This window comes from Myotis daubentonii, chromosome 10 (genome assembly GCF_963259705.1).
Source record: "Myotis daubentonii chromosome 10, mMyoDau2.1, whole genome shotgun sequence".
Classification (NCBI taxonomy): domain Eukaryota; kingdom Metazoa; phylum Chordata; class Mammalia; order Chiroptera; family Vespertilionidae; genus Myotis; species Myotis daubentonii.
This window is the reverse complement of record NC_081849.1, coordinates 14,586,286-14,608,188: the sequence shown is the minus strand read 5'-3', so window position 1 is coordinate 14,608,188 and position 21,903 is coordinate 14,586,286. Positions and strand designations below refer to the sequence as shown.

Sequence of the window (21,903 nt, the reverse complement as noted above, 5' to 3'; positions counted from 1 at the left end):
GTGGAATTGCTGGATCATATGCCAGTGCTATTTTTAATTTTTGAGGCATCTATATACTGCTTTACATAGTAGCTGTATTAATTTACATTTCCACCAACAGTGAACAAGGGTTCCCTTTTCTCTACATCCTTGCCATATCTTGTTATTTCTTGTCTTTTTGATAATAGACATTCTAACAAGTTATAAAGTGATGTGTCACTGTGCTTCTGATTTACATTTTCCTGATGATTAATAATGTTGAACATCCTTTTATGTACCTGTTGGCCAACTGTATGTCTTCTTTGGAAAAATATTTATTATGATATTCTGCCCTTTTTCAATCAGATTTATTTATTTATTTTTTTTGCTGTTGAGTTTTCTGAGTTCTTTATATATTTTGAATATTAACCCTTTATTAGCAAATATTTTCTCCCATTCAATAGGGTTGCCTTTTCATTTTGTTGATGGTTTTCTTCGCTGGGCAGATAGTTTTAGTATGATGTAGTCCCACTTATTTATGTTTGCTTGTGTTGCTTTTGTAACTCGTTACCAGGTTCAAAAAATCATTGCCCAGATGGATGTCAAGGAGTTTACTGATATATTTTCTTCCAGGAGTTTTATGGTTTTGGGTCTTATGTTCAAGTCTTAAATTCATTTTGAGTTAATTTTTATATATGGTGTTAAGAGAGTGGCCAAGTTTTCTCATTTTGCATGTAGTTGGCCAACACCATTTATTGAAGAGATGATCCTTTTCAAATTGATTCATATGTTTTTTTGCCTCACTATACTGTTTTATTTTCCATAGCAGCAATTTTCAACTTTTATCATCTTATGGCACATATAAACTAATTACTGAAATTCTCCAGCACAGCAAAAAAATATATCTTTGCCAACAAAAAATAGGTATAATTTTTATTGATTTACAAAATAAAATTAATAATAGTAATTACCTACCCTCCTTGCTCCAAAGTGACTTTTTTAAAACTCAGGTGCCTATACTTGTATATAAAGATTTCAAGTACCAAGAATTAACCAATCAGACACAATCTTATTATGTGATGTAACCACTAAGATGCAACTCTGTTATATAACCAATATATTTATGATTCAGGACAAGGCATTTACACCAGATGGCTATTTGTTATGAAGCTGTTGTCATATTTTTATTTGATACTCTAAGGGAAAAGAGATTAGTTCCCTGGCTAAATAGTCAGATATTGCATGTTTTAAAAATTATTGTGGCTCACCAGTTGAAAATCGCTGTTCTATAGCTCTGTAATATAGTTTGAAATCAAGGAGTATGGCATCTCCAGCTTTAATCATTCTTCTTTCTCAAAATTGCTTTAGCTATTTGGGTATTTGGGGGTTCTCATACAAATTTTAGGATTATTTGTTCTATTTTCTTGAAAAATATCTTTAGAATGTTTATAGTGATTGCATTGAATCTTTAGATTATTTGGAGTAGTATGGACGTTTTAGCAATATTTATTCTTCCAATCAATGATCACAGAATATGCTTTCCATTCATTTGTGTCTTCAATTTATTTTATTAATGTCTTGCAGTTTTCAATATACAGATCTTTCCTCTTCTTGGCTAAATTTATTTCTAGATATTTTATTCTTTTTATGCAATTGTAAAAGGGGTTATTAACTTTATTTCTCTTTCTGAAAGTTGTTAATGTATAGAAATGCAACAGATTTTTAGTATTGATTTTGTACCCTGGAACTTGATTGAATTTATTAGCTCTAGTCTTTAGGATTTTCTATATACAATATCATGCCATCTGTAAATAGTGAGTTTTACTTCTTCCATTCCAATTTAAATTTCTTTCTTTTTCTTAATTTCTCTTGCTAGGACTTTCCTCTAATTCTACTTTGGTTAAAGTGGTAAACGTGGGTGTCCTTCCCTTATTCATGATCTCAGAGAAAAGACTTTCAGCTTCTCACAACTCAGTATGATATCAGATGTGTACTTGTCACATATAGCCTTTATTATGTTGAGGTGCATTTCCTATATACCCACATGGTTTAAATTTTTTATCATGATGGATACTGTTTTTATCAAATATGTTTACTGCATTGATTGAGGTCACATAAATTGTATCCTTCATTTTGTTAATGTGATGTATCACACTGATTGATTTGCAAATATTAAACTATCCTTGCATCCCTGTGATAGATCCCACTTGATCATGGTGTATGATCTTTTTAATGTATTGTTGAATTCAGTTTGGTAATATTGTGCCGGAAGCCTGTCCATCCTTGCTGCTTGATACAGTCGCTGCAGGGAAGAAACATCTGCACAGCATGTTTCAAGGGACCTGGCATGTATGGCATACTGTTCTTAATATGTTTTCTCACCTTCTTGGCGCTATGTGTTTTAACCAAGGTCACCTCTCCGAGAAAGGTTGTTTCCCCAGGTAGGGATTTTTCCCTGAAGTTAGGGAGGGAATAAAACCCCTTAACTAAGTGCCAGGCGGGTAGTCAATCACTTTAACTACGAACAATCACCCTTAAGCTACATAATCTTTACTCCCTAGAATGGAGATAAGAAACGCCCTAACCTTTGCAATAGAAATTGACAAGATTAAAATCAACTGGTATAAATACAGATGTAACAAGACAATAAACACCAGAACTTGGCTGGAGATCCTAGACAGAACTTGGCTGGAGATCCTGGCTAGAAATCCTGGCTAGGCTGCTGATCAACTGAACGCTGTCTCCGTGTCATTCCTTCTTTGCCGACTCTGTCCACACCTTTGGGGACCCCTGGACCTGCTCGGGTTGGACCCCAGCACCCTTTGACCCCACGCTGACCTGAGGCACTTCCAGGCTTCTGTCACTAAGGCAGGGAAGATGGAGGCAGGGTCGGTGTCAGGGAAGATGGAGGCAGCATCGGTGTCAGTCCAGGTGGAGTGGATAAAGAACTGGGAGAAATCAGGGAGAGGTGACCTGTTGGACTTATGTTGGCTTCTCAGCGTAAACAAGAGCCTCGGCAGTTCGACTTACAGAGATTTCCAGCGAGCTCTCTATGAGTTATCACACCATGTCATTAAAGGAAATCTGAAGCCCAAACAAGCAGCTGATGTTTTCAAGGACATCAGCGAATTTCGTGAGGATATGCCCTCCATTCTTGCTGATGTCTTTTGCATGTTAGATATTGAGACAACCGTTTTAGAAGAGAAGAGCAAGAGATACTGTTTTATGCAATTGGTATTAGTGTGTTTGTATTTCGTTTCAGACACGATTCTAAAGGAACGCCTGGATCCAGAAACATTGGAATCATTAGGGCTTATCAAATAATCACAGCAATTCGATCAAAGATCAGTTAAAATCAAGACGAAACTCTTTTATAAGCAGCAAAAGTTCAATTTGTTAAGAGAAGAGAATGAAGGCTATGCTAAGCTGATTGCTGAATTGGGGCAAGATTTATCGGGAAATATTACTAGTGATTTAATCTTAGAAAATGTCAAATCTTTAATAGGATGCTTTAATCTAGATCCCAATAGAGTTTTGGGTGTCATTTTAGAAGTGTTTGAATGCAGACCAGAATATAATGACTTCTTTATATCTTTATTAGAATCTTATATGAATATGTGTGAACCGCAAACACTTTGTCATATACTGGGGTTCCAATTCAAGTTTTACCAGGAGCCGAACGGAGAGACTCCTTCATCTTCATACAGAGTGGCAGCAGTGCTCCTACAAGTTAATCTTATTGATTTAAATGATCTTTATGTACATCTTCTTCCAGCTGATAATTGCATTATGGATGAATATAAACGAGAAATGATGGAAGCTAAGGAAATTCTTAGAAAACTTACGGTGGCTGTACTGTCTTCTGAAAAAGTGGATAAACAAGAGAAGGCAAAGGAAAAGGAGGAGGAGAAAGTAGAAAAGCCCCCGGACAACCAAAAGCTTGGTTTGTTAGAAGCCTTATTAAAGATTGGCGATTGGCAGCATGCACAGAACATGATGGATCTGATGCCTCCATACTATGCTGCTTCCCATAAGCTAACAGCTCTTGCTATTTGCAAGCTTATTCACATAACTATTGAGCCTCTCTATCGAAGAGTTGGCATTCCTCAAGGTGCTAAAGGCTCACCTGTTAATGCTTTGCCAAATAAGAGAGCACCAAAACAAGCAGAGAGCTTTGAGGATTTGAGGACAGATGTCTTCAATATGCTGTTACCTTGGCCCCCACCTTTCTTGGGATCCCATTTTATTTGCAAAAGTGGTGCGCATAGGCAAATCCTTTATGAAGGAGTTTCAGTCTGATGGAAGGAAACAAGAATATAAAGAGAAAATGGAAGTTATTCTTAGCTGTTTACTTGGCATTACGGACCAGGTCCTACTTCCATCTCTTTCTCTAATGGACTGCAATGCTTGTATGACTGAGGAACTATGGGGAATGTTGAAAATAGTTCCATATCAGCATAGGTATCATCTATATGGTCAGTGGAAGAATGAAACTTACAACAGTTCCCTACTTTTTGTAAAAGCTAAAGCTCAAACAATAGACAAAGCTAGAGATATCATGAACCATCTAACCAAGGAAAATGTGAAGCCTTCTGGAAGACTAATTGGGAAATTGAGCCACAGCAATCCAACTATTTTGTTTGATTATATCTTAGCAAAAATACAGACATGTGATGAGTTCATGGCACCTGTAGTAGATTCACTGAAATACCTCACTTCATTGAATTATGATGTCTTGTCCTATTGCATCATCGAGGCTTTAGCAAATCCGGAAAAGGAAAGGATGAAACACGATGATACAACCATTTCAAGCTGGCTTCGGCCTCTTGTTAGTTTCTGTGGTGCAGTTTTTCTAAATATCCAATGGATCTTGCTGGTCTTCTGCAATACGTGGCTAATCAGCTAAAGGCAGGCAGAAGTACTGGCCTGCTTATATTGGAGGAGGTGGTACACAAAATGGCAGGAATAGGAATCACCAGGGAAGAGACAATGACAATGGAGCAACTAGAGGCTATGACTGGTGGAGAGCAACTAAAAGCTGAGGGAGGTTCTTGTGGCCAGATCAGAAACACTAAAAAATCCTCCCAGAGATTAAAGGATGCACTATTGGACTATGATCTTGCTCTTCCCCTTGTTTTGATGATAGCTCAGCAGAGGAACAGGGTGATCTTTCAGGAAGGTGGAGAGAAACATTTGGAACTGGTGGGAAAGCTCTATGACCAGTGTCATGATACCCTGGTACAGTTTGGTGGATTTTTAGCATTTAATCTAAGCACAGAAGATTATGCAAAGAGAGTACCTTCAATTGATGTGCTCTACAACGAATTTCATATACCCCACGATGCAGCATTTTTCTTGTCTAGGCCAGTGTATGCACGCCATATTTCATCCAAATATGATGAACTTAAATAATCAGACAAGGGAAGTAAACAGCAACATAAAGTCCACAAGTACATAGCATCATGTGACATGGTGATGGCCCCTGTCCATGATGCAGTGGTCTCATGGCACGTTTCCAAAGTCTGGGATGACATCAGCCCTCGATTCTATGCCACATTCTGGTCGTTGACCATGTATGACCTTGCAGTTCCACACACCAGCTATGAACGGGAAGAAAGTAAACTTAAGGTCCAGATGAAAGCAGTCGATGACAATCAAGAAATGCCTCCAAAGGAAAAGAAAAAAGAAAAGGAGCGCTGTAGTGCCCTTCAGGACAAGCTTCTTGCAGAAGAAATGAAACAGATGGAACATGTACAGCGAGTTCTACAGAGGCTGAAACGGGAAAAGGACAACTGGATTTTCGCAAAATCTACCCAAAATGAGACCATCACAAAATTTTTACAGCTGTGTATATTTCCTCGATGTCTTTTTTCAGCAATTGATGCTGTTTACTGTGCTCGTTTTGTTGAATTGGTACATCAACAGAAAACTCCAAATTTTTCCACACTTCTTTGCTATGATTGAGTTTTCTCTGACATAATTTTCACAGTTGCAAGCTGCACTGAAAATGAAGCACATCGATATGGGAGGTTTCTTTGCTGTATGTTAGAAACTGTGACTAGGTGGCACAGTGATAGAGCCACATATGAAAAGAAATGTGGAAATTATCCAGGATTCCTTACTATACTACGGGCAACTGGATGTGATGGTGGAAGTCAAGCTGATCAACTAGACTATGAAAATTTTCGACATGTGGTACATAAATGGATTTACAAACTAACCAAGGCATCGGTACATTGCCTTGAAACAGGTGAATATATTCACATTAGGAATATCTTGATTGTGCTAACAAAACTACTTCCTTGTTACCCAAAAGTTTTAAATCTGAGTCAGGCTTTGGAAAAAAGAGTGCATAAAATCTGCCAAGAAGAAAAAGGGAAAAGGCGTCGTCTACATGCATTAGCTACCGGCTACTCTGGGCAGTTGAAATGTAGGAAGTCATACATGATACCTGAAAATGAGTTTCATCACAAAGACCCCACTCCGAAGAACGCAGTTGCCAGTGTACACAATGGGCCTGTTGGTGGGTCTTCATCTTCCATAGGAAGTGCATCTGAATCTCATGAAAGCAGTGCTGAGGAGAACGATAAATCAATGGCGAGATCTCAGTGTGGTGTGAAAGCTGTCCATAAAGCTTCTAGTGCCACACTCAACGGCAATTCAAGCAATGGCAATAGTGGCTTTAATAGCAGCAACATCATTAAAGAAAATGACAAAGAGAAAGGGAAGGAAAAGGAGAAAAGAGAAAAGACTCCAGAGGCCAGGGTACTTAGTAAAGATGGTAAAGAAAAACGGCCAAAGGAAGAACGGCCAAAGAAAGATGAAAAAGCAAGAGAGACAAAGGAAAGAACACCTAAGACCAACAAAGAGAAAGAAAAATTCAAGAAGGAAGAAAAGGCTAAAGGTGAGAAATTCAAGACCACTGTCCCCAACATAGAATCAAAATTGACTCAAGAAAAGGAAATAGAGAAGGAGGCATTCAGAGGAAGAGATAGAGCAAAGGAAATAAAATCAAAAGAAAATGTTAAAGGAGGAGAAAAAAGACTATTTTCTGGGCCCTTGAAGTCACCTGTTCCCCAATCAGATATTACTGAGCCTGAAAGGGAACAAAAACGCCGGCGTAAAATTGATATACACCCTTCTCCATCACATACCTCAACAATAAAGGACAGTCTCATTGAACTCAAGGAGTCTTCAGCAAAGCTGTACCTTATTCATACCCCTTCACCACTAATCAAGAGAAAGGAGAGAGAAACAGACAAGAAAGAATTGGACAAGTCAAGGGAAAGATCCAGAGAAAGAGAGAAAAAAGATGAAAAGGACAGAAAAGGTCGTAAACGGCATCACTCAAACAATAACCGGGAAGTGCTACCAGACTTAATGAAGAGGCGAAGAAAAGAAGAAAACGGAACAATGGCGGTTTAAAAACACAAAAAGTGAAAATCCATGTGATTCTCCTTATCCAAATGCGAAAAACAAGGGACAAAAAACAACCAAAATAAGTCACAATCTTCAGGCAGTGAAAAAGGCAGCGATTCATTTAAATCTGAAAAGATGGATAAAATCTCCTCCAGTGGCAAAAAGGGTATATACAGACCCCTAAGTTGAAGGTCTCCTGGAGGAGGATGCCAGTGCTCCATGCATCACTCTCAGAACTCTATCTCCCATAATTAAGAGCTTCTGGTGTTGTCCATTTCAGGGAATCTGCTTTAAGTCAAAAGAGGACTACAACCCACCATCCTCTAGACAAGTCATTCCAAAGTCACCAGTTGTCAGGATATTATTTTCACCTCTAGTCAGTTCCTTGCAGCATGCTTCCTGTGTATACAATTCTCATTTGAAATTCAACACCCAGAAGCAGCATCTGATGAAAATTTCATCCCTTTTTTTCTCAGAAAAGAGAGGAAACCGCCTCCAGGGACTAGTTCCTTAATGATGTAAATAGACTGTGTTTATGTGCAAACGCCTATACCTTTGACAATATTGGGATGACTGATTGTATTACGTGAGGATTTTGGCTTCCTGTAAAAAATTTAACTTTAGTTCCTGATTCAGGGAAAACCAATTGAAGGTCTATTGGATACAGGAGCAGATGTGTCCTGCATAGCAGGGAAGGATTGGCCCTCTTCATGGCCCACGCACACCACCTCCACTTCCCAGCAGGACTAGGCATGGCATCTAATGTAAAAAAGAGTTCTCAGATTTTAACTTGGGCTGATGAAGATCAACATTCAGGAACATTCTGTCCCTATGTAATTACAACTATCCCCTTTACATTATGGGAAAGAGCTATCTTGTCTCAAATGGGAGTTCTATTATATAGCCCCAGCGGTGTTTGATTTACTCCGTTACAAGAAAATGAGTTTAAATATTCCTCTCCTCATCATGTTCTACAACATACTCTATTTGTAATTAATACACTAAATGTAGATTCTGAGGGAAATTCCCCGATGTACAGACATTGGAATCCTGATCTAATTAAACCTAAAGCCCTTGTCAAATGGAGAGACTTGCTTACAGGAGCCTGGAAGAGACCTGATGTACTTTTAACCTGGGGGAGAGGATATGTTTGTATATTTCCACAGGACGCAGACTCACCTGTGTGGATTCCACACCATTTAGTCCAGCCGTGGGCAAACTACAGCCCGCGGGCCGGATCTGACCCGTTTGAAATGAATAAAACTAAAAAAAAAAAAGACCGTACCCTTTTATGTAATGATGTTTACTTTGAATTTATATTAGTTCACACAAACACTCCATCCATGCTTTTGTTCCGACCCTCCGGTCCAGTTTAAGAACCCATTGTGGCCCTCGAGTCAAAAAGTTTGCCCACCCCTGGTCTAGTCCGACCTTATGTCTCACCGCCCTCCGTCTCCGCCTCACCCTAGCACACCTGACCAGTGCCCATCTGCAGCAGATCTGCAGCCCTGAGCTGGAACAACCTGTCCATTGGGAGGATCACATGTGCCTCCTTTTTGTCTGTCCATATGTCCCAGCTTTGCCCCACATCTCCTTTCCTTTTTCTTTCTTTTTTTAATCTGACTACTTGTTTGCTGGTTCTTTGGCCTTTCTCCTTTTCTCCTGAACACAGCTTTTTCTAGAATCTCCCTACCCTATTGTTCCAGGAAGGGCACATCCCTTTTCTGCCGTGACTGGGGGTGTCTGGTATATGCCCCATACATGGAGTTGTCTTGTGCCAAGAACCTGACATCCTGGGCTGAGAAAGAGCCCTGTCCTGGGACTCTCCTTTGTCCAGTATTGGCCCCTCTTGCCCTTGTGTCAAGAGGGACCCCTTCTCACAGTCCATTTGCCCACAGCTGTTGCCTGGGATTTATGTTCATGCTGAAGTTGAGGCCTCATGGTGGCTGGTGCCATGGATCTGCCTCTCACCCAATGGTGTGAGCTGGGCCCTCCCTGGAGAAGAAACCTGGGTTCCCCAAGAGATGTGACCTGAGTCGGGGCCCTGCCAGCAGGCGAGGGGATCCCAAGGCAGTTGCTGGGCGTGGAGGCTACCTAGGAGACAGAACTGAACCTCACATCACCCTGCTTGGCCCCGGAGGATGGCTGGTTAGTCAAAGACGGGTAAGATTCCTCAGGGGGGAACGACCTAAGACAGGCACAGTCGCAGAGGGGCTGGCAGGAGAGAACTTGGGGGCCAACAGAGGTGGGGCACAGATCCTCACACACACCCCCCAACTATGCAAGGGATTGAACACTCGCTCCTTCTGAGGGAGGTCTCCTGCCCCCATGGCTGCTTCCCGCTTCCCATGCCCAGCTCAGATCGGGACCCAGGTAAGGACAGAGACTGGCTGACAGCAGCTGCCCTCTCACTGCAACAGGACTTGTTTCCCATTTCTACCTTGGACCACAGGGAACAGGGAAGCTGAAGGAAAGGGCTGTGTCAGGATGCTGCCTTCTTCCCTTTCTTCTCCCTCTTTTTTCTAAACACTTCCATGCCTTGTAGTTCTTTTGCTTTCTCTTCTTTTTCTCTCTACTACCCTCCATCTTCCATATCAGCTGACCCAGAGGGCACAGCTAACTCCTTCCTGGACACTGACACCACCATCAAGCATGGCCCTGATGGACCCTTTGATGCAGCCCTTCAACTCACTGACGCTTCGGGAATCCCATTGCCAATGACACCGCCCGCTAGCCAGATCAACAAGGACAACCAAACCCGCAACTTGAGGACAGCTGAAATTCCTTGACTGAAGAGGCCAGCAACCTACTACCGGAACAAGGCTCCTTGTGCACTCCATCCACTATGTTTATAGCTATGCTCGCTATCGTTGCTTGTCAGTCTTCTCCTGAGTCTTAAACAACCCAATCTGAGAGGTGGCGCTGATTTACATGCGCTATCATTTAAAAAAAAAAGGGGGGGGGGGGAATTTGCCAGAAGCCGGTCTATCCTTGCTGCTTGACACAGTCGCTGCAGGGAAGAAACATCTGCACAGCATATGTTTCAAGGGACCTGGCGTATATGGCATACTCTTCTTAATATGTTTTCTCACCTTCTTGGCACTATGTGTTTTAACCAAGGTCACCTCTCCGAGAAAGGTTGTTTCCCCAGGTAGGGATTTTTCCCTGAAGTTAGGGAGGGAATTAAACCACTTAACTAAATGCCAGGTGGGTAGTTATTCACTTCAACTACAAACAATCACCCTTAAGCTACATAATCTTTACTCCCTAGAATGGAGATAAGAAACGCCCTAACCTTTGCAATAGAAATGGACAAGATTAAAATTAACTGGTATAAATACAGATGTAACAAGACAATAAACACCAGAACTTGGCTGGAGATCCTAGACAGATTGGCTGGAGATCCTGGCTAGAAATCCTGGCTAGGCTGCTGATCAACTGAACGCTGTCTCCATGTCATTCCTTCTTCGCCGACTCCGTCCACACCTTTGGGGACCCCTACACCTGCTGGGGTTGGACCCCAACAATATTGTGTTGAGGGTTTTTACATCTATGTTCATTGGGGATATGGGCCTGTAATTTTCTTTTCTATTGGTGTCTGTCTGGTTTTGGTATCAGGGTGATGCTGGCCTCATAAAATGATTTTGGAAGACTTCCTTCCTCTTCTATTCTTTGGAATAGTTTGAGAAAAATTGATATTGATGCTTCCTTGAATGTTTGGTAGAATTTACCAGTGAATCTGTCTGGTCTTCAACTTTTGTTTTTGGGGAGAGGTTTTTGATTACTACATTTTAAAAAAATAAAATTGATATATTTACTTTATAGCCTTAAATATACTAATGTAAATGTGAGTTCCCAACAGGGGAAATACTGTGCAGGTTTTTTCTCTCTTACTTGGACTATGAATTTGTTTATGTGAGAACAACTCTTCAGTTATCATCCTATAGAAGATGCTTTGAAAAGCACTGGTGTACAGAGTCATAATGATAACATCTCTCCTCTGCTCTAAAATGGAATGGTAAAGCTAGCACACCCTAGCGCTGTGATGTCCACTATGCTAGCCACTAGCCAAGTGTGACTATTTAAATTTAAATTGTGGGGAGCCGATAGAGGGTTAAGCCTCGCACTTACCTGTTGGCAAAGTCACAAACAAGTCCCAGCTTAGAGGGCACAGTCCTCTTAGCATAATTAGGCTTGACCTTAAAATGCTTCCTATATCTTATCTGGGAAGCTAATGGGCTGAGGGAGGTGCAGGAAGTGGCCAAAACAAGTGAAACTCACAAGAACAGTGTAACTATGGTAACCACTACCTTGTTTACCTCTGACTATAAAATAAAGGCTCAGCTTGCCTCTGCATCTCTCTCTGTGGCCTCAGCCAGGCACAGGGAAGATCCACGGAGAACAACGCAGTCTCCGTGTAAATCATTCTTCGCCAACTCCATCCACACCTTTGGGAACCCCTGGACTGCTGGGGCTGGACCCCGGCATTAAATTAATAAACATTAAAAATTCAGTTCCTCAGCACACTAGCACATTGCAAGTGCTCAGCGGCCGCATGCAGCTCATGGCCACCATATGGAGTCACATTACTGTGTAGTAAGACTGAGTTTAGTAGTTATTTGACCTGGAACAAGTTTCTCAGGATCTCCATTTCCTTATCTACAAACTTCAGAATATGATAGAATCACCTCACAGAGTGAAAATGATGATTAAATGACTAATACATGGCAAGTGCTCAGAACAGAAACATATAGTATCATGTTTATAGTAATAATTTTAGTAATAATATGTTTATAGGCATATAGTAATATGTTTATAGGCATATAGTAATAATTCAGTAAATGTTAAGTAATATTATCATTAAAATTGTTCTTTATCACCTAGTAATTAAAATCCAAGCTTCTTAATCTACTATTCAAATTCTTTTCTACCTGTCTTCACTTGTCTTTTAATCTCTATTTCTGCTACTTCCTTATATTTAGATTGGCTTCTAATCAACCTCACAGGTCCCAACAAACACCTGGTAGTTTTCAGGCTCTATACCAGTGGTTCTCAACCTTGGCTGCACATTAGAATCACCTGGGAATCTTGTTAAAATCCTGATTTCTGGGCCCCATCCTCCGGAAGTTCTGTTTCTTTGTTATGGGGTGGGGCCACAACATTAGTAAGAAAGAAACAGAATTTCCGGAGGATGAGACCCAGAAATCAGGATTTTAACAAGATTCCCAGGTGATTCTAATGTGCAGCCAAGGTTGAGAACCACTGCTCTATACCTTTGCTGAAGCTCTCTCCTTTGCTGTAATTGCCTTGCCACTTCCTATCGTCACCACACCTAAATCATGTTCATTATTTAAAGTCACGATCAAATTCCACCTTCCCCACACAGCAAGAAATAAACTGGCATGCCCCTGACTCTCATGGATTTCTCTATGAATCTGCTTTTGGGAAATCCAAAATTGTTAATAATTATTTATATATGTGCCTTATGTCTTCTACATAAATTATCTTATATATCATGGTAAATCATATACTCTATGAATGTGATCAATGAACATGTCTTAATTATTTGAGCAAATCCATATTTATTAAAATATGACAACTAAGATTTTACACAGTGTAGCCCACCCCCCACTTTGTGACATACACTATCTGCAACTATAGCTGTTATGATAGTCAGTGTTTTTATATAGTCTAAAATTGCTCTTCCAGTAGACATTGAATGCTAAAGAGAAAATTTATTTTCCCAAGAAAAAATGAATCAATGGAATATTAAAATCCAACAAAACCATAGCTTTAATATAAATACATGTTTTATTTGAAGAAATTATTTAAAAACCCGACCTTCAAATGATTGGTTTCTAATTAATTTTGTGCTGAAACCCAAATAAAATTAAAAGAAAAATATTTGTTTTATATAAATTATTACTGAAATTTTATTATTGGATGTTCTTTCTACCTTCTTTGAATACTGATCATCAAGTGACAGAGGGAAAGGACAAGAACATTGTCCATCCCAAATGAGTAGGGAATGTGATTTCATGAATGTAAAATACTTTTTAAAAGGTGAATGCACTTGAATCTTATAGATAATACTTTTGTTCTGATTCCATTGATTCTGAGAATATTGAAGGCATCCATGTACCATGCTTACTGGGAGTGAATGCATTGATATGATTAACACAAATATCTAATCCACTTCTATATCCTTATTTAAACTAAACTAAATTTAAATTTTCATTTTCTACATTAGGGTCTTCTGAGATTTAAAATGTCAGCCTCCTTCAATATAATTAGTTCTGAGAACACTTCAGAGATTTTCTAACCTTCAGTACCTGAGAGTTTGTATCCAGACAGTGAAGATTTCGAAGGTCAACTTAACCCTATGGATTGAAAGAAAGAAGAGCCAGGCTTTTCTAGGCAATACATGCCTTGGCCTTATCATAGGTGTTCTTCCTATGCCTGATGTTCTCTTCAACCCGGAAAGGCTTTTATTAAACCAGCTGTAAATCGAGCATGTTCTTCAAGACACAGTTTAAAGATAAATCTAATTTTTTAAAACCATCGCTCATTCTCAAATTCAGAATTAATCATGTGACTCAGTATAACCTGGGCACTTTATGTATACATCAATGTCTCCATTTTACTTGTAACTTGCTTAAAAACTATACCATATTCAATTTCTTTGGTCCTACCAATGTTGAAGCATGACTGATGGAAAATAGTGATTTCATAAGTAGATGTTGAATAAGTCAGAAAAACTCAAGGTCCTCTACTGGTCTTTGCCTCATATAACATTATAGAGAAACTTGAGTTTAGTATTTTCTCTTTAAAATATAAAGTGTTCTTACCAACTCAGAAAGGAAAAAATAAGCACATAAAATGTACAGATCACAAATAGGCAATTCAGAAATACACAAAAGCAATAAAAATATCTTTAAAACATGAACTTTAACTTAATTTAGATTAAATTAATGGGGTGAAATTTTATCAACATATTGACAAATATTTTAAAAATACTTAATACCTAATATTTGAAAAAGTGAAGGGGGAAAGTACTCATATGAGATGGTATTCAGATATACTGCCAGTAAAAAGTGTAAAAGAAAACTGAGCTGATTTTTCTGGAAGGAAATTTGGCAATATATATGAAAAGCTTTAAAATATATATGCCTAATAATTCTACTTCTTTAAATTTATATAATAAAATAACCAAAGATGTATTTTTAAAGTATATGTTCATGGATGTTTAACAGAGCATTCTGTATTCCCTTCATTTTTTTCTCTTAACATTGTAACATGAACATTTTCCATTACTGTAAAAATCTCTCACAAATATATTTTAATGGCTGTATAATGTCCCATTATATTTGGTGCACTATAATTTATTTAATATCCCTCTAATTTTAAACATTCAGTTATTTCCACATTTTCATTATAATAAATAATGCTGCAATGAATATCTTCCTCTGCATATTTCTTCATAATAAGGTCCACTTGGATAGAGGGGTAAGAATATTTAAGAGATTACAGTATTACACATTGCCAAATTGCTTTCAAATTACCGTTGAGGGTTAATATAAATTCTTACCAGAAGTACATATGAATCCATCTCTCCATGACCTCTTCAGTAACATTAAAGTTTTTATATTATTATTTGATCCATTAGATGAAAAAATGCTTCATTATGCTATGTTTCTTTTATTATTTGATTACAATTAAAGTTAAACTTATTATATACTTATTGGTAATATTTATTTCAAATTTTATAACTTTCCTTTCCTTTGTCTTTACTTATCTTTGGGCTTGTCTTTAGAGATTCCTCTCATTGATTTCTGTGAACTTTATATATCAAGAATATGACTTTTTGTGTAAATCAGTTTTATAATTTTGTGTGCTCGGGTCTACATTTTTCTCTTTGAGATACATATTATTACATGTTTAGAAAATAATTATCCAGATACTAAATAAGCATTCATCTCCCTAGATTTGTTAAATTGTGAACATTTATGTTTCAGTCCAGAATTTCCTTGGACTATAACCTCATGTGAAAGTAGGATTCCAATAATTTGCTAACTTTTCCAATGTCATTTGCTTAATAATTTATTTTTTTAAACTTTATTATTTCATAGATAAGCCTTCCTCCATTCAATATTAATTTACTATACATAATTGTTTCAGGATTATCTGTTGTGTTCTACTGTCTTGACTATCCCTGCAACTATTTCAACACTGCTTTCAAATTTTTGTTTTTGCAATCAATTTTTTAATATTTATTAAAGCAAATTTTCTATCATTACACTTTGTAGGTTGAATACACAAATAGACAATGGCTTAACCATGTATGCAAGAAAAGTCTAATCAACTACCTCTGCAACAACCAGCCTGGCAAGCCAAGCCACAACCTCTGCAGCAAACAATGGTCAGGGCCATCAATGACACCAGCTTCCCTCGTCTGTCCCCACTTCCAACTCAGAACCAACGGGAGAGTGTCAAATAAATATAGTCCCTAAATCAATCACATGAGAGGACCCTATTCTAGTCAGCCCACCTCCACTCCCTTGCCAACAACCTGTAATCAGAGCATACCTGAAGCTTTCCCTTTCTTTTACTCTAAAGTTTTCCCACTCCCCTGCTTGACTTTGAGTCTCTGCCAAACACACGTGAACGTAGCTGACTTCTTTGTAGCAAATACTGAATAAACAGCCTCTGTTCTCACTTGGGTTTTCTTCATATATTTCTACACACCTCGTTTTCAAATTAATCAAATAATCACTTTCGAGCTTGCCCTCATTTTTCTCTTAGAAAGAAATATTAACCTTAAGCACCAAAATGTTCCTGAATGCTGTGTTTTGAGCTATGAAACTATAATTTTTCCTCAGGGATTAATGGTTAAATCAAGAAGCCACCTGGGCCTGAAAGACCTATTCAGAGATGTTATAATGAATAGGCTTGTTACTCTTCTATTGGATACAAGTCACTGGACAGAGAAGCAGTCCCTATTATAATAATGCTGTGTTTCCATTTAAAATATATATAATTATAAGATTTAAAAAATTTTCGGGTAGAGCAAAAGGTCCAATATATACAGTAAATTACATTACTGACCTTAAAGAGTTATGTTGCTGGGAGTCCAGGAAAACTGGGGATCTTCACAAGCTGAGATATGTGGGAGGCGTGGGCTCAGAATAACAGCCTTGTCAGTTACAGAGGGAATGCCCTTGGGGACAGGACTGGGGTGGGAGAGGTGTATGAGAGTGCAAGGTGATGGGGTATGAAGAAGATGAACTTCCTGTTCTCACATAGGCACAAAGGGGAAGAAGGACTCAGGGTACCAAGGGTAAAGGGATGCTAAATTAAAGCCCAGGAGATGAAGAACTAAGTTGAACACCAATCAGGTTTTGTTTTGTATTTTCTTTTTAATTCGGCTGAACTAAACTATAAAATAGACACAAATGATCTGTATGATGGTTTTTATAAGGTTTCTTGAGCTAATTTTCACATCAATTTTTTTCTGACTTTAATGCTTAGAATGACTCCTATATATAACTTGGAGTAAAAAGTGTATATAATATGGTTCTGTTGGAACATACAATAAGTAAGCTATTTTTTATTATTTATTAAAACAAACTATTATTAGAATCAAGTTAAAATTGTTGATTTCCTCTTCAACAAAAATGTTACAATTCCTCAGAGGTTATAAATATATATATATAGATGTGCATTATATGACTGTAGATGTTCAATCCTACATAATAAAGAGGTAATATGCAAATCAATCCTCATGCCCTTGCATCACAAGATGGCTGCCCCCACATCATCACAAGATGGCTGGCAGGAGAAGGCAGTTAGGGGCAATCCAGCCAGCAGGGGAGCGGTTAGGGGATGATCAGGCTGGCAGGCAGAAGTGATTAGGGGCAATCAGGCAGGCAGGCAGGTAGGCAGGCAGGCGAGTGGTTAGGAACCAGCAGTCCCGGATTGTGAGAGGCATTCCGACTGCTGGTTTAAGCCTGATCCCCGAGGGGTTCCAGATTGGAGAGGGTGCAGGCTGGGCTGAGGGACACCCCCACCCCCAGTGCACAAATTTCATGCACCGGGCCTCTAGTATGTATGTGTGTGTGTGTGTGTGTGTGTGTGTGTGTGTGTGTGTATTTGTGATATACAGTATATATCTATGCATATATGTGCATATATATATATATATATATATATATATATATATATATATATATCACATATGTGTGTGTGTGTGGAGAGAGAGACACTTGGATGAGGTTCTGAGATCACTGAAGAAGGACCCTCCTGAGAGGTGGAGTAGAGCTCAATATTTAACCCTTACAATCATTGAGGACCATTTCTCTGGTTCCAGACTATCCCTCTTTCCCAGGCATAATTTCAGCTCTACAAATGTGATTATATTACACTCAGTACTAATGAAGAGACTTTAAGAACCGCAAAGTGCTACATAACCAATTGCTAATTTCTAAATGAAGTTTTTAAATTTATTTATTGGGGTGACATTGGTTAACAAACCATACAGGTTTCACGTGTACAACTCAACAAAACATCATATGCATACTGCATCGTGCACCCATTGCTCAAAGTATCGTCTCTTTCCACCACCATTTATCCCCTTTGCACTCTTCTACTTCCTCCTACCCCTGGAACAACTCTACCTTGTTTGATTCTCATACAAATACTTCAAAGAAGGCACTATTATTCTACTACACACTTTGCAAATGAGAAAGTCAAGAGAAGAAATTTTTAAATGGCTTTGATTACAGTCATTTTTGTAAGGACATTTTAAAAGCCAACCAGAAATATTCATTGCACTTTGATTTCTAAGTATTTGAAGTATTTATTTGGATAGAAAAATCCTCTCCGACTAGGAATTTAAAACTTTTGATTCTATAAGAAGATAGTAGTCATCCCACAGCTCATCAGATTTAAAAGTGGAAGCACAGCATGGCATTTCTTTTATCTGCTTTCTAAAAACTAACTCCAGGCTGCTTTTATCCCTTAGGAAACCAGCAGTACATGGGGCCCACCATCACTTTCCTGGGGACTTGCCAGCACACTAATGCAACTCTGGCTAATTCTAACTGCTCTCATATACTCATAAAAAGACTACGTTTTAAGGTTTAGTATGACCTCTACAACAAGAGTAAGAAAATCAGACAAATATTATGCCAAAGAAATGTTTGATAATTTTTTTTAAATATATTTTATTGATTTTTTACAGAGAGGAAGGGAGATAGTTAGAAACATCGATGAGAGAGAAACATCGATCAGCTGCCTCCCGCACATCTCCCATTGGGGATATGCCCGCAACCCAGGTACATGCCCTTGACCGGAATCGAACCTGGGACTCCTCAGTCCGCAGGCCGACGCTCTATCCACTGAGCCAAACCGGTTTTGGCATGTTTGATAATTTTGATGGAAAATATTTCCAACATCAGTCTGGTCTCTTATCTTTGGCACATTTCCTCATAGATTAATATCAGCATGCTATTGAGGAAACTAATTTTGCAAACAATTTGGAAAATTATCCCATGGGTTATAAGTTAAAAAGTGCTAAAAATGCTACATTTATGGATGCTATAGATATCTACTTGTTTTTGTTTTGCCCTTTTATTCCTTGAGCTATAGCATCACCTGTTTGTCTCAACAATGAAGATCAATAAACAGATTCAAAATAAGCCCAAATTAGAAGTATTACCATGCAAAAAAGTTCTGCTTCAGATTTCATCTAAAAGATATTGAGCAACAAATATACAGAAAGCTAAATTCTAGGTGCTTTTTATATTTCATCTGGTTTTTTGGTTTTGTTTTCTAACTACTCAATGATAGCAGAATATTCTGTTTAAAGTAACATTCACTATCTAAATAATGTACAGTAAGACTTATAAACAAAGTTTGGATATTGCCATGGGATTTTTCATAACAGTATTTTAGCTGCTATCTAAAATATTTAGCATAAGCTGTTCTTATTCTAGAATGAACTTGGACAATGATTATCTATCATTTCAGTCACTCGGGCGCCAAGTTTCAGGCTGTTTTGAGAAACCAATGAGTCTACCTTCATAACAAACATTGTCCAAAACCCAAGAAAATTCTTCTCCATATCATTTGATATATTTTTAAAGCAGAGGCAAAACAAATCCATAAAAGTTTAAAGATTGTGCTATTGCTGACACAGGTGTCAGAAACTAATTTGAATAGTGGGGAAGATTAGAATAGTAAAACACTTAGTAAAGAGGAAAGACAAATTATTACCTTGTCAAATCCTTCCTTTCTCACAGAAAGCAGGATGATGGTGTTCGTGCATGCTATTACTTCCAAGTAATACCAAATGCCCATTTCCTTGCTTCTCATTTGTTCCAAATTGAGTTTCCAGAGACAGTCAGAAATTAGGGCAATATACACACCACTTGCACATGGCATCTGGAGAATGTTTGCATATTAAACAGTTTATATTACTATTTCAGTTGTATAAATGTAAGTCTAAAGTAATATGTATGACTTTTTTCAGACTGGACAGGTACTGAATGCAGAAGAGCCTTTCAATTGTTCCACATTCCTGTCAACAATTAGTATTGTGAGTCTTTTTAATTTTAGCCATTTGGTTAATGACTTAGTTTTATTGGTAAAGAAAGACAGGAATAAAATCAAGAATTTTACCTTCAATCTAGAGGCATTCTTTGTGCTATACATAGCAGCCTATAGTTTGAATTTGTTGCTAGTTAAAATGGTCTTATTGGTAGCTACAGCTCTGACCTTCATCAGAGCAAATCATAAATAACATACAGTATTTTGTGAATCTGCTCCAAGATGAAAAGTCTTTAGTAAATATATATCGAATTTGATCTTACAACTTACTTTTGTACATATGATAGGAATGTCAATTAAATGCTGGTGAAAAAAATTAAAATTAATTTAGACACAGCACAAGTTAGAGTTCATTGAAATAAAAGAACTTCAAGGAGCAAATCGTGATTTTTCACATAAAACAAAATTAATTTTGAATTTGCAATATCTAGAAATATTGGATACGAATTGTGTGCTATTAATAATATTAGCAAAATCTATTAGAAATCCAAACAGGTCTGAGTTTGGCAACTTCTCTTTTAATAAAATATATATTATTTTATTAATATATATTATTAATATATATTAATACACACACACACACACATATATATATATTTAATTTAGACAGTGCTTTTTAAAAGCAAAAGAAATTTTGCATGAAATATGCAAATTTGATAACCAGTTAAATATAAGAACAATATTATTAGACTATATTAGGACAACAAAACAAAAAGATTTTTCATAAACATAAAGGAGAAGATTTACATTCACATTATCTTGAAACTAATTTCTATAATGAAAGTTGTTTGCCATATCCAACTTCCCAATTCAGGTTAAAAACCATTGTTCAAGTGGAAACTAATCATAAGTTGTCCAGTGACTGATGACTTGAGGATTATTCTAAAAAAGGAAAAAATATGGAGTGGATTAGATCCATTCTTTCTTTCTGTTCATCAAAAATGTCAGTTGAGAATCATAAAGAGAAGCCACAGATGTTCTGAAAGGTGATAATGAAGAACCTTGTGCAAGTGAAGGAATCAGAATAAGGTAGTGAGGCAGGAGGAAGGAACAGACTCCCAGAAATAAATAGAGATGAAAGACCAGGAGCCTCATGAAGGAACATGCACAGGGAGCCTAAAGGTCCAAATGCTTTCTGGCTCCCTGTTCCAGAGAGATGCAGGTGACCTCTGAGAATTCTATTAGATTTCCCTGTAAAGAAACCTTGGTCCCATGATACCCAGTTCCACAGCACTTACCTTCTTATAATTGAGTTTACATTTCTGTCTCTCTAGCTCAAGTAACAGCTCTAAGAGAACAGACTCTGATTTGTATCCATATCCTCAATGCCAAGCACATATTTAATGCTCAAAAATTGTCTGATGAACTCATAAAAATAGATGTAGTTTAAAAATCAGACCCCTAGTCCTCCCACACTTTCAACTTCACCAATTGGAGTAGAAGAACAGAATTAATAACAGCATGAGTTCAGTCATGCAGAAGGGATAAAGAAAGAACTAGGAGTTGGAGGAAGAATTGAAAGAAAGAAAGGAGTTTTAGCCCTAGCCGGCTTGGCTCAGTGGATAGAGCGTCAGCCTGCAGACTGAAGGGTCCCGGGTTCGATTCCGGCCAAGGGCACATGCCTGGGTTGCGGGCTCGTTCCCCAGCGCGGGGTGTGCAGGAGGCAGCCAATCAATGATTCTCTCTCATCATTGGTGTTTCTGTCTCTCTCTCCTTCTCCCTTCCTCGCTGAAATCAATAAAGAAATATATTTTTAAAAAAGAAAAGAAAAGAATTTTAACAGTCTTAGCTTAGAGCAGAAATCCTCAAACTTTAGTGTGCATCAGAATCACTTGAAGGGCTTGTTAGAGTACTGATTACTGGCCACCTCCCCAAATTTCTGAATCAGTGAATCAGAGGTGAGACCAAAAATGTTCATTT

At 38.0% G+C, this 21,903-nt stretch overlaps 1 protein-coding gene across 1 annotated transcript; it reads left to right on the top strand.

Annotated features, from left to right (window-relative positions):
- The first annotated feature begins 2,835 nt into the window (after nucleotides 1-2,835).
- On the top strand, nucleotides 2,836-7,990 carry LOC132242682 (THO complex subunit 2-like). Its single transcript, XM_059711643.1, is given in 5 exon segments — nucleotides 2,836-4,163; nucleotides 4,165-4,808; nucleotides 4,811-7,389; nucleotides 7,391-7,447; nucleotides 7,450-7,990. Coding segments are annotated over 5 exon segments (4,725 nt in total). The 3' UTR covers nucleotides 7,567-7,990.
- Nucleotides 7,991-21,903: the final 13,913 nt, after the last annotated feature.